The sequence below is a fragment of the Crocodylus porosus genome, unplaced genomic scaffold, assembly GCF_001723895.1.
Source record: "Crocodylus porosus isolate Cpor-Errol unplaced genomic scaffold, CroPor_comp1, whole genome shotgun sequence".
NCBI classification, from domain to species: domain Eukaryota; kingdom Metazoa; phylum Chordata; order Crocodylia; family Crocodylidae; genus Crocodylus; species Crocodylus porosus.
Window position 1 is genome coordinate 70,520,511 of NW_017728943.1, and position 14,224 is coordinate 70,534,734.

A 14,224-nucleotide genomic window follows, 5' to 3' on the forward strand; every position below is an offset into this window, starting at 1 on the left:
CCAGCAGGCAGATTGGGGGCTTGCCCATTCCCCTGGGAGGGCTGTGGGGGCTGCCCCAGACTCCTGCTGAGGGTGTGGGCCCCCTGTGTGGCTGCTGGATGACAGGAGGCTGTTGCTGCCACCTGGGACTGGTGCTGGGAGCAGCCCGTACCCAGTGCTGGGAAGATTGCTGCTGCTGCTGGCCCCAGGTGGCAGAACCAGCCTCCTGTCATCCAGTAGGCAGATTGGGGGCTCACCCACACCCCCTGGGAGGGCTGTGGAGCCTCTACTGGTCTCCTCCTGGGGGTGCAGGCCCCAACTTACCTGATGGCTCATAGGAGACTGTGTCTGCCACCTGGGGCCAGTGGCAGCACCAGTCTTCCTGGCGCTGAGTGTGGGCTGTGCCCAGCATCGGTCCCAGGCAGCAGGAGCAGCCTTCTGTCATCTGGCTGTCAGATCGGGGCCCACACCCCGCAGGAGGAGTCCAACAGAGCCCCGCAGCCCTCTCAGGTGTGTGGGTGGGAGGCTGCCACTGCTGCCTGGGACCCCAGCACTGGGCGCAGCATGCACCCAGTGCACCTCAATGGAGCTGAGCCCATTGGTGGGAGGCAGAGCGCAGCCCAGCCCTCCGCTCTGCTTCCCCCACCACCAGGCTTAGTTCCCCAGCACTGGGAGCTAAGCCTGGTGGTGGAAGGCACTTCTCCCCCACACCAGGATCGGAGCACAGCCTGGCTGTGGGAGGCAGGCAGAGCTGGTGCTGTGCTCCAATTGGCTCCACCAGCCCCACAGAATTTAACTCAGTGACAGGAGGCAGGCCAGGGCTGCGCTCCCCACCAGGCTGAACCACATGGGACTGTGGAGCTGCTCAGAGTACAGCCCTGCCTCTCCCCTGCTTCCCACCACCTGGCTGGCTGCTTCGAAATTCAAAACATTTCAAAACTTTCAAAACATTTAAATTGGCTTTGTTTTGTTTCAGGACTGGTTTCAAAGCCCTTCGTTTCATTTTAATGTCACTGTTTCAAGCTCAAAATGAGTCAAAACAGCCTCAAAACGAAACAGCTGGCAAAGCTTTGTACACCCCTAATAAAAATTGTGCAAAAATAAATCTGCACTCGTTTAACATCAGATAATCATTACGGCTGTGCAAAATTTCACCAGCTGTTTCGATTCAACACTGTTTCAACTTATTTTGAGCTTGAAACAGTGAAATTGAGTCAAATTGAAGGGCTTTGAAACAGTCTCGAAACAAAAAACGAGGCTAGTCGAAACGTTTCGAGTTTTGAAGCAGCCAGCAGCGAGGTGGTGAGAGATAAGGGAGAACCAGGGCTGTGCTCCCAGCAGCAGCCAGGAGTGCAGCTCTGGCTCTCTCTGTCTCCCACCGCAAAGCTGCAGGAAGCCGATAATAGCACAGGGGAAGGGAACTGAGGCTGTGATCAGGCTGGGGGTGAGGAGTCAGCCCAGCTGGGCTGACTTCCTTTCCCCAGCCTGATCTAATGAAATGTCAAAACAGCCTCGCTATTTTGATGAAGAAAACGGAACAACTGTTTCAAATCTAAATGAAATTAGGAACGGAATGCTGTTCCCTTGAAATCTCAAAAGTCAAGGTGAAACGGAATGGTGCTGTTTTGCACAGCTGTACTAATCATGTTGGACTAGTCACACACACACACACACAGACACACACACACACACACACACACACACACACAGTCAGAATCAACCTTTTCTTATGAATACTGAAAGAAACAAAACATTGAATACCTGAGCTTCCTTTATATGATCCATTATTTACATTCATTCCCCATTACATAATGAATCTGTACTTTTCTTTGTATTTTGTGAATTATAATGTGTCTTAACAGGGCTGACTTTTCCTCCTTAAAGGGACAACCTGCCGTGTTAGAGTCCCTTTCTTGTTTTTCATCATGTTGTGCCTTAGCTTTTCTGAGTTTTATCCCAGTGGGCTTGTGCTATTACTTTATATTCATTCTTAATGATATGCCCTTATTTGCAGATTTTATATGACTCTCCTTTTTTTTGATTTTCTGATCCTTCAGAAGTCACTAATGCAGCCACAATGCATTAGGGATAGCATAGGGATTGTTTGTCATTGTGCCTTTAACATAGTCTCTTTCTGTAACTACCAGGTGTCCTGCACTCCTTTATCCGTTTTTATCTCCCCAAGATACCCTGTTAAAGTCTGCTTTTTAAAAATCTATTATCTGTATAACTATTATATTTATAACAAGGGACTGCAGATGATTATTATCTTTATTGTACTGTTTTACTCCTGCCTTTCTTAGGCTAGAGAACACTACTAAAAAGCAGGGAAATTCAGAAACTGCCTATGAATAGGTTCTACTTTAAATCACAAGCCCAGCTCACTAATATTGTGGCCCAATCATGGCGGGGGCACCTTTTTTTGCCCAGATAAGGGGGCTGTCTGTTTGATGTCTGTTGCAGGCTAGGGAAAGTATTTCCTAGCCAGCAGCAAAAGCCTAGCAGACCAGGGGCGGGTGGAAAGGGTAACAAAAGTGGTAGGGGGAGGAGAGAGCCTGGGGATGAGTAGGGGAAGGGCTATTTGCACCTCCAGGTGGGAAAGTAAATGTGGGGGTTGTGGGCAGTTGGGGGCTGCCTTAGCAGATAGCCCTGGCACTGGATAGGGGAGGGGTTGTTTACTTCTCCAGGTAGGAAAACTGGGGCACTGGGGGCAAGGGGAGAGAGCACATGCATGGAGGACCAAACAGCTCCTCCCCTACCCAGTACAAGGGCCATCTGCCAAGGCAGATCCCAGGTACTTCAAACCCACCACAGCCCAGTTTGCCCACCTGGAGGAACAAATACCCATCCCAAAGCTCTCTCTTTTTCATCCCTTTTGCGACCCCTTCTCCCCTCCCCTGGACTGCTTGGCTTTTGCTGCTGGCTGGGGAATGCCTTTCATGCTACCTCTACAGTACAAAGCCAGAACAAGTTCTTCTAGGCCTTCAAATTATAGCCCGTGGGCTTAACTTGGCACAACAAGAGATTTCGTCCAGCCCATGAAGCCTGAGTATTGGTGGCAGGGAGATTCTATGGCAGATCACATGGACTTCTTCAGCACTTCGGCAACAGAGAGAAGTGTCAGCAGGTGGGTTGGAAGCCCTTGCCTACCTCAGAACAAGCTGCATTATTTCAACCCACTGCTAATACACTGGTGGCCTCATTGCTAGACTGTTCCTAATGTTTGCTAATGGGATAAAAGAGTGACCTATCTCCATGTGAGCTGTTGAGCTATATCTTGGACTACTAAAGCATGCTATGTCATGAGCATCAAGACAGTTTAGTTCTCTTTTGACCGGAGCCTACAGAGTCTCTGCTTCATTTCCATGAGCTGTCTTAGTTTCACAGATATGCAAAGCTTTTATTGGGAACTGAGTTAACATGCTCTCTTAGTACTGCTCTTTGGTAGAGACCTCTGAGCCTCAACCCTGCTTTGAAGGTGCCTTTCTGCAGTTATTATTTCAGTAGGCTCTAACCATGAACTTCCAGGACTGAGTTACTGCTTGTAAGTCACCAGAAGTGGAAGACAGATAGACAATCAGTTTAAGAAGGAAAACTCAGTTATTAACCTCATGGTAACTGGTTTTCCACATGGAAAACCATGTATGTGGTATCTGTAGATCTAGAGAGATACAGATATATTTCTATACACAGTGTAACGTACTTATATAGCAGGCAAGTGTCTAATTTACTTAAGTGAATGAGGGGAAAAAAACCATATATTTTGCTTGTTGCTTACTTTGTAACAAAATGTTGTAATCTGTATACCAGCGCTAAGTGTATAAAACGCTTAAGTACATACTGTCTTTCAGCACCAGTCTACTTTGTAACTAACTGTCATTCTGTTCAATTGTGCCAGAAACAGTGAAGGCTTCATTTTCAAGGTTTCTAACAAGCAGCTCCCAAACTGAATATAAGTCTTGAAAATGAGGGAAGCTGATCCATTTGGGGACTGCTTACACAACAGCAGTGAAAGTTCTGTGTAATTACCAACTATTTTTCAGTCCAAGGCTATGCAGTTAAATGGAATACACTGTAATTAAAGGATGTATCTGGTTTAATATGCTGTATAACATGCTGTACTTTTACTGTTATGGTATTCTAACTCCCACATGCTTAATAGAGGGAGAATTTTTGTTGGCTTGATTTATGGGTCATTTGTTTTATTACAGATACAAAGGTCGTGTAGAACTCCCAGACAATTTAAAATCTCTGTTTCGGCCTGTCTCAATGATGGTACCAGACTATCAACTCATTGCTGAAGTAATGTTATTTTCAGGAGGTTTCAAATCAGCTCAATCATTGTCTGGGAAACTAGTCAAGCTTTACCAATTAGCTAGCAATCAGTTGTCACAACAGGTAAAATATCCTTTTCAGAAGTATGCTTTGTATATTATAGAACATACCTAGCATGTGAATGTGTGTTTGCACAGACCCCCAGAACACATGTGGAATTCACTAGTAATGCATCTATAAGTTATGTTGTAGCAATTTAAAAGCAAATATCTTAAGGAAATATGTTAATATTAAGTAGGTTTAAAAAACTGTAATACCATAGCCTTTGCATATAAAGTCTATGCTTAGGCAATAATTATTTTTAACAAATTTTATTTTGTAAGTAAAAATATTAATTCATATAAACAAGGTCCATTTTTCTTCAGATTTTATTCCCCTTTAGCAACTAAATATTTAATAATGAAAATAGTTTTTTCAGGAGGTTATTTCATAATGTGAATTACCTGATTTTTGATCAGGAAGTCTCGAATTGGTGTGATGCAGTATTAAAATTCGCTAGCAAAGGCATTTATTTATTAGACGTATATGTTGTCCTTCCCAAAAAAAGGGTCAGGGGGGTTTACAATAAAAGGTAAAACATGTCACTAAAACATAAATTGTTCAGGGCATAGGATAATGTTACTGTTCACTTTTCTGAGCTTCCCATTGTTTGTATCACAAGTTTACTACTAGGATATATTTTTTCTATTGCTAACTATTTTGATTATTTTTTTCTGCATATGTAGTAATAGTTTATAGTTGGTAAGCATGCAGTATGAGAGTCAAATTTTGCCTTCATTTTCATCTGATCAGTTCCTTATAAAAACAGTAAAGTGTGTCTAAGAAATGTTTACATGTATTATGCATAATTATATTTTGTGTTTGCTAGGATCATTATGATTTCGGTATGAGAGCCATAAAGACAGTGTTACTGAGGGCTGGAGAGAAGAAAAAAGAATTAAAAACAGAGTAAGTAAGACCCTGTTTCCATGCTATATAATTAAAAATTAGGTCAGTATTCTGGTACCTTATTAAGCAAAACTCATATCAAATTAAGATGTTGAGACAGAAATCTTTATCAAAGATCTTGACTTATATATTGATATCCCAGCCTAATGGATGTTATCATGTCTCATCACAAGATAGAAGCTGAGGAATTAAGGGAATCTCTTTTATTATCCTAAATAAAATAGTGAGGTAAAATGGTTTTTAAAATGTGTGAAACATTCTCATTATTAAATACCTCAGTAGCCATTCCACGGAAGATTCCAATTCTGAAACCTGGAAGGCCAAGATTAAGCTCATATGTTAAAACATTAAGCTGGCACATGTGTTGTTTATGAGCAATTACAAAGATGCACTGGAACATTTTCATACTGCATGTTGACATAGAAAGCCTTAGTGAAGATGTATTCCTCTGTGTTTCACATACATGGATCATTAATAGTAAGGTTCCAGTGCAATGGGCTGCTAAACACTCTCAGCACATTAATGAACACTTTGATAGTTTCTAGGAGTACACAACACTGATAGTTTTGGCCTAATAATGAGATTTTGATGTGTTGCTTCTAAGGAAAGAAAATGAGATATCCCAAAACAGTCGTTATCTGATGTGGTTTACTTTTTTTTTTTGTGAATTATGGTGGGGATATAAAGGGTCACGTTTCTTCATGATATAACTTTATTACAAACAACTGGGTCAACCACAAATACGTCTCCCCTGAAGTTCTCATGCCTAGGTGAGAATTTCAATGTGGATACATATTCCTATATAAACCATTTTCCAGAGATACACAAAGCTCTTTGATCAAAGGCAGTATTTTTTATCCAAGAGCTCTGCGTATCTTTTTTTCCCCCAAACCAACACAGCTATAAAATTGATCCCTGAAACCATTTCCCATGCATCTTCTACTATAAATTAAATTGTACATAAGTATTTTTCCAGAAATGTTCTAGTCTTCCCTCCCTGCCTAAACTACTGCTTTAATTCCTTTGCTTAAACTTTCCAATATTCTCCCACTCCCAACTGCTAATTTCTCAGCTAGTTCAAAACTCTCAGTTATATACCCGCTCTCTCAGCTGCTACTCTTTCTGACTCAAATTTTCAACATCCTGTGCTCCCAACTGCTCTCTTCTATTCCTGTTCAAATCTCTGTTACCACCTCCGTGACAGAATGCTCCACCACTCCCTTCTATCTCCATTACTGAAGTTCCCTAAATTTCTGTCATTTAAGTACAGTAACCCAATTGGGTTTGGCTGGCCATATAAGTTTAGCATTTTTAATGTAGTTTCACTAGTAGTAACTATCTATATATGTAAATGTGTTATTATCAAATGTTAAACTTATGAATCATTGTTTATACATTTTGTTTCTATATTACAGATTGTCAGCTTTATGGCAAATAAAACACATATGGAGTTAGAACTGAGTCATTGTTCCGAACAGATGAAATTGGAACAGAAAATGAATAGTTTTATGAATCTGCTATTTGAGTAAAAATACCCATTTTGATATTGCTTCTAAAATGTCCCTTTTTAGCAGATGCATGCCTAGTAATAGTTGGCAGTGTACATTTCATTGAGCCCCACATTCCATAGGCCTTTATGAATGTTCCTCCCACTCTTATAGTTCCTTAATTACATTCTCTCTGCTAACTGATGTGATCACAGAACCAACCCTCTTCTTTTTTCAGTGGTAGTATAATAAGTATCAGGGTTATGGTCAAAGGTGGGCATGGAGTGTCCATAGAATACTGAAGTGCATAGAAAAAAAGGCAGAGTTCCTAACCAGAATCCACTGATGCTCTCTTTTGTAGCTATCCTCTCTTACAGATGCCTGTCCTCTCAAACTACATGGGGTGTGGGGTGCCATGTTTCCCCCACTTCTGCTGTTTTCAACTTCTCCTTTCCACATTTGAGCAGCATTGCAGCCAACTCTCTACTGTGTTGCTGTCATTTATCACCTACCCAGCTCCTCTCCATTCACCTTTCTTACCGAATCTTGACTGTCTCGTATCACAGTCTTCCATGCTCCTCTGACAGCATTACAATTTCCATGTTGATTATTTACGTAACTCCTTAATTGCATATATCCTTTTCTCCTCCCCTCTTCCATTGCTGTTTCAAGACCATCAGAAGCAAGAAGGGACTTGAAAAATCAGTGAATCAAATTACTCTTCATCGCTGTAAATTATATTTCCCTGCATAGTGATTCATTAATCTGTGCCTACACCTACATGTGTATCCAGTTTCTTGTTTGCAATGTCATGTTTACCATTAGCAGCAGCCCTTCCTTTAGAAGCGCATCTTGCAAGTGACCCTCAATAAATTTTCAGTTGTGCATCCCTGCACTATACAGCTCCAATAAGCCAATGAGACATGCTGTATACCAGAAACCAAAGATCAAGTACTTACCAACCCAACTCTCACCCTGATACAGCAATCTCCTTCTTTCCTTTCTTTGAAGAGGTAACTGGGTATGAGTGGGAATTTCCTGACATGGGAAAGAACAGGAATAGACACAAACTCATAAGAGTTTATAACTATAAGAAACAAAAGATGGCATAGAGACACCAAAGGCAAGTGACACTGTGGTACAATTAGGAAAGAACATGAGAATTCCATTAAAAGGGGATTTTTCCCCAAGGATACAAAGAGAAAGATGAAATCATCCTTCTGAAGTATTTTTCAGTTTCTCAGGAGCAATTAGGAAAATAGATTCATAAGAAAATAGAGCTGGAAGGGACCTCACAAGGTCATCTTGTCCAATCCCCTGCTTAAGGCAGGAACATTCCTAACAAAAAACATCCCAGCCGAGTGTCTGTCTAACCTGCTCTTGAAAATTTCCGAGGATGGAGATTCCACAACTTCTCTGGATGATGTGTTTCAGTGCTTAACCACCCTCATAGTCAGAAAGCTCCTCCTATTCTCCAACCTAAATATCCTCTGCTGCAACTTGAGTTCATTGCTCCTAGTCCTGTCCCCTGTGGCCACAGAAGCCACAGAGAAAAGCCTATCTTTGTCTTTTCTATAATTGCCCTTCAGTCTTCTCTTCTCCAGATCAAATAATCCCAGTTCTTTCAGCTTTTGCTTAAAAGTCTTAATTCCCAGGTCTTTAATAATTTTTGTTGCTCTGCACTGGATTCTTTCCGACCTGTCCACATCTTTTTTGAAGTCTGGGGCCCAAAACTGTTTAAACAGGGACTGTGGATTCTTATCTCATTAGCTGGATTAGTTTGTGACCCACTTTATTGCTATGGGTCTGCTGATCATGTGCGTTTCTCTAACACCGCTACTTCCCCTCAGTCTCTCTTTTTCCCTCCTCCCTTGTCTTTGTATTCTAATTTCTCACTCCTTTTTATAGTCTGCTTTCTGCACATCCTTTCACAGCATATGAAGAAGTGAACTTGGGTCTGTGAAAGCTTATGCTCTCTATATATCTTATTTAGTTAGTTTATAAAGGTGCATATCTGCCCTGTCTTCTGACTGGTGTCAAACTAGCACAGCTAGGTACCTCTCTGCCCAAAACTGGATACTGTACTCAAAATGAGGCCTCACCGGTGTTGAACAGAGTGGAGGAATCTCTTCCCTTGTTTTGCAAGTACCACTTCAGTATGCTGTTGGCTTTTTTTGAAACAAGCATCCTGTTGGCTCATATTCAGTTTATGTTCTAGTGTAACCCCCAGACCCTTTTCTGTAGTGCAGCAGCCTAGCCAGTCATTTGCGTAGGTGGTGGAAGGCTGGGGCCAGCGCCTTCCCTGGGGTTTAGCGCCCCCCTCCTCCCCCAAGCAGGGCAGCTGTGGCAGTGCAGAGGACCACAACACAGCCTGGGCACAGGCTCTGGGTAGCTGCAACAGGGGAGAAGGGTGCGCACAGACACAGACATGTAGTCACAGCCTGCAGCCAGGAACGCAGTCTGGCAGCATGTGGAACAGCACCTAACAGGTAAGTCTGTGCAGGGAAGGGAAAGGGGGGACAGATAGAGGCACCCAAGGCAAGGGAGGAGGGGGCAGAGGCAGGGGCTGGGGTGAATGGGGCTTTGGGGTGGGTCATGGGATGGTCAAAGCCCTGGGCAGCTCGTCCAAGGGCACGGGGGGCTCCTGCTGCTGCACACACCGCAGGGGAGGCATGGGGGGCATGTGCCCCCTCAATTTGTGCGTGCGGTGGAGCGGAGGTAGGCTGCTGGTGCAGGCTGGGGCTCTGCACCCTGCTGTCATTGCCCTGTGAGCTATGCAACATCATGTGCCTCCCATCGTTGGACAGGTAGGGGAGGTGGCACAGCCAGCGCATGGTTCCTGGGGCAATGGCAGCAGAGTGCAGAGCCCAGCCCACAGCAGCAGCCTGCCTCCACTCTGTCATGTGCACAAATCCAGGGTATGAACAGTGCCAGGAGCACCCCCCCGGCCACACACACGCACCTGGATGAGCCACCCAGGGGTCTGACCATCCCACAAGCAGCTCTGGGGCTGCTCACCCCAACCTCTGCCTCTGCCTCGCTCCCTCCCTCACTGTGGGGGCCTTTGTCTGCCCTGCCACGACCCTTCCCCTCCACAGACTTACATGCTGGGTGGTGTCTGTGTAGCAGCACAGTAGAAGTATCTTTTAAGTTCTACTCACTCCCCCACCCAAATAATATTTTCTCCCTCTGCCTATGGTGATTCCCCAGTCCATATTTGTGCTTGCAGTTACTTCATCCTATGTGCCTGAGTTTGCACTTGCCCTGGTTGAATCTCATCTGATTGTGTGGGACATTTCTCCAGTCTATTCTACTCGATCTGTATCCTAGCACTACCCTTCCAAGTGTCTACAACTCCCCCACAGCCTAATGTGATCCACAAATTTGATAAGCATACGCTCCAATCCTATCATCCAAATCATTAATGAAGATATTGAACAATACTAGACCCAGGACAGACCCCTGGGAAACCCCACTTGATACCTCCTCCAAACTAGACCTTGAGTCATTGATAGCTACTTGTTGAGCATGATGATCCAAATAGTTATATGACAACCTTACAGTTTTTTCACCTCATCTAGTGATTCTCAGCCAGGGTGCCATGAGATCCTTCCAAGGCTGCTACAAGGTGCCACATGGTGTTAGCATTATAGCTATGAAAACATGATTCACAAGATAAACATAGGGATTTCAAACAGGAATCCATAGTGTTAAAACCAGTCTGACCTGTTGTGGCCTTTCTGAGTTCTTAGCAACAGAAGAATTGCTCTGTTATTTAACAGATTGATAATAATTCTGCACCTATGCCATTGGTGTATCAGAGTTGAAGGAATTACCATTATTGATACAAAGGGCACAGATATCCAGTAACTAGGCAAACTATGGCTTTCTACTTGAAAAGTAACAGTGATCTGTCATGCTCCCCTTTTGGCATGAAATCGGCAGGAAAAACAGGTTTCTCAGAAAAAAAACCTTTCTTCAAAGACTGTCAAAATGCATATTTAGTATGGCTGTGCAAAGCTTCAGTCACTGATTCTATTTGGCAGAGATTTGTCCCGATTCAGTGGCCAAACTCTAAATCCAAATTGAATCAGGAGATCCCTTAATATCTCCGAATCAAATTGGAACCCTTTGAATCAATTTGGAAAGATTCAGAGATTTGGACATAAACACAGCTTTAAATGTTTTTTCTACATACCTCAGGCTAGCAGTCAGCTTGCGAATGCTGCAATGGTGGGGCAGATGGAGCATCCCACAGGAGTGTGGGGAGGTCCCCAGAATGCTTGGCAGCAGACCTGGAAGTGGATCAGAAGCACTTCTGGTCCACTTCCAGGTATGCCAGGGAGCATGTGGGGGGCCCCCCCATGCACTGCCCTGGTCAGCTACTGGTGCCTCCTGGATCTAGAGGGGCACCTGGGGTCCCCCTGCGGCCAATCCTGTGGGGCGCTCCATCTGCCCTACCATTGCAGCATTCACGAGCCGCACCTCATGAAAAAAAAAATTTAAAGCTGTTTCTATGTCTGAATCTCCGAATCGGCATTGAATCTTCAGATTCTGCTGAATCGAATCAAGGACAGTAATCTGAATCAATGAATTGAATCACTGTCCCTGATTCAGGCCAAATCTGAATCGAATAGGGCCCGTTTTGCACACCCTTAATATTTAGGACTAGGTCATCTTCCTTCTTCAAGAGTCATTCAACAGCATTCATGCAGTGCAGCATTATCAAAATGATAGAGAAAATGATCAACTGAAGTTACAGAAACAATTAATCTTAGAACCTAATCTTCTTATTTTCTATAGATTTTGAGATCTGAAGTTCAGTCCTTCAAAAAAGAAATCTAGTTCTACAAGAACCCTAACCTGGCATCAATACTTTTAACATTGACTCCCAGGATCCTTGCTAGTACCTGCTGTCCATGAATGGTCTGGAAAACCAAGACACCTCCTCCCCCCACAATCAAAACCACAGAACAAGAAAATGAAATGACTGTCACTTTTCAGAAATTAAGCCAGACCTTCAACTTTCTTTGGACAGAAGCGGCTCATCTTCTCCCAGCTACCCCATCAGAACCCTCAAGGAGAAACAAAGGTTCCAGTGAAAGAGGCTGTTTGTTTCTCACCTTGAGGCATAAGTTTCATATTTTGGTCATGAGCTCTTTACAGTATTTAAAGAAATAACTCTCTTTTCTTCAGGCTTGGAACCATATCACTAGAGACCCTCTGCATCTTAGAGAACATACAAGTTGGAGATTCCATGCATACCCATCTCCTTCTCCTTCCTTCATGACAAATTCTTGCAGCAAGAAATGGCCTCAACTCTAAGTATTAGAGCAATAGAAATTTTCTTTTGAATCCAAAGGGAAGGGATTCTACTTGCATTATTTTCTGAACCCAGTGAAGAAGGAGATGCTCAGTTCTGGACTTGCTCAGTGTGTTCATCCTCTGATTCAAGTTCAGGAGGGTAAATATTAGGACTGTGTGAAATGGTACCGTGCTGTTTTGACTTGAGTTTTGAGGGTTCCATGGAACAGCATTTTGTTTCAGATTTAATTTAGATTCGAAACAGCTATTCTGTTTTGCTTTGTTGAAACAGTGAGGCTGTTCTGATGCTGTTTTGATGTTTCACCCATTACCTATAATGAGGAAATTTGAAACAGCCTCTCATCTGGCAGGTGGATTGGGGCTGTGGGCCCCCAATCTGCCTGCTAGATGAGGGAGGGAAGCTGGTGCTGCCGCCTTCGACTGGGGAAGGGAACTGAGCCCGATTGCTCAGTTCCCCTCCCCAGTGCTAGATCGGTCTGGGGATGGGAAGTCAGTTCCTTTCCCCAGGCCAATCGCAGTGCTTGATCAGCTCCCTGCAGCCCGCTGGTGGGAGATAGAGAGAGCCAGGGCTGCACTCCTGGCTGCTGCTGGGAGCGCAGCAATGGTTCTCCCATCTCCCACCACCTCACTGCTGACTTCAAAACTCAAAACATTTTGAAACTTTTGAAACGCTTTGACTAACCTTGTTTTGTTTTGAGGCTATTTCAAAGCCCTTCATTTCAATTCCATGTCACTGTTTTGAGCTCAAAATGAGTTGAAACAGTGTCAAATCAAAACAGCCAGCGAAATTTCACACAGCCCTAGTAAATATAGCACATAAGCCAATCAGAGAGCACATTTAAAAATGCCAAACTAAACATTTGTCTGCTGAGAGGGAGTAGTCAGCCAGGTCTGACTGCTCACGTAGGTTCCTACCTGAGATACGGGACCTCGACCTAACCCAGGAGGTGCACAACCTCCCTTGCTGGAGTTGGTCCTGGCCACAGGCAATGACCTGGTGGGGGGACTGTGGGTTCTCGACCACTTGGGCAATAGTGATCATTGCCTCCTGGAATTCATCATCCAGCACAGGGTGTCAAAGGCCTGCAGCAAGGCAGCAGCCCTTGGGTTCAGGAGGGCCGATTTCAATGAGTTAAGGAGATTAGTCAGGAAGGCACTGAAGTCCTAGAGGGTAGGGGGGTTGGGAGTCCAAGATGAGTGGTTGTTCCTTAAGGAGACGATCCTCTAAGCCCAAAGGGTGACAGTTCCAACACGAGTCAAAGGGGACAAAAGTGCTCAGAAGCCTGCATGGCTCAACAAAGGCATTCAGGAACGTCTGAAAACTAAAAAGGAGGCATACACCCAATGGAAGGGAGGAGCCATAACCAAGAAGGATTATACCTCCATTGCTTGAGACTGTAGGGGGGCTGTTAGGAAGGCTAAGGCGAAGACAGAACTAGGACTAGCAACCAGGATCAAAGATTTAAAAAGTCCTTTTTTAAATACATAGGGAGTAAAAAGAAAGCACGGGGTAACGTGGGGTCTCTGCAGGACATGCTTGGCAATCTGGTGGTTGCACCAGATGATAAAGCTGACCTCTTTAACAAATTCTTTGCCTCCATTTTTCTGAGCAGGGATCGGGATATCCACCCCACCAGGTTTCTGGATGGATTCAGGAAAGGGACAGCCAGGACTAGGGTCAAAGAGGACCTAGTTAGGGAAATTCTGGAGGGGCTGGACGTGTTCAAATCAGCAGGTCCAGATGATCTCCATCCCAGGGCGTTGAGGGAATTGGCAGAGGTCATTGCGGGACCACTGGCACAGCTTTATGAGCACTCATGGTGCTCTGGCCAGGTGCCAGAAGACTGGAAAAGAGCCAATGTGGTCCCCATTTTCAAAAAGGGGAGGAAGGAGGACCTGGGAAACTGTAGGCCCGTTAGTCTTACCTTGGTTCTGGGGAAGCTCGTTGAGAGAATTTTCCAGGAGCACATCTGCGAGGGACCAGGAGGAGAGATTATGCTTAGGGGCAACCAGCATGGGTTCAGTAGGGGCAGGGCCTGTCAGACCAACCTGATGGCCTTCTATGACCAGGTCACAAAATCCTTAGATGCAGGTGTCATGGTGGACGTAGTCTTTTTGGACTTTAGGAGGGCCTTCGGCACTTTAGGAAG

The 14,224-nt window shown here is 44.4% G+C and overlaps 1 protein-coding gene across 1 annotated transcript in view; it reads left to right on the forward strand.

Annotated features, from left to right (window-relative positions):
• Positions 1-14,224, forward strand: part of DNAH14 (dynein axonemal heavy chain 14) — a gene marked incomplete at its 5' end in the record, with an annotated part of 314,106 nt that overhangs the window by 96,671 nt on the left and 203,211 nt on the right. Inside the window, 2 exons of the mRNA XM_019548582.1 lie at positions 4,191-4,377; positions 5,183-5,262. Coding sequence (XP_019404127.1) covers positions 4,191-4,377; positions 5,183-5,262 — 267 coding nt within the window. The remainder of the gene's footprint in view (positions 1-4,190; positions 4,378-5,182; positions 5,263-14,224) is intronic.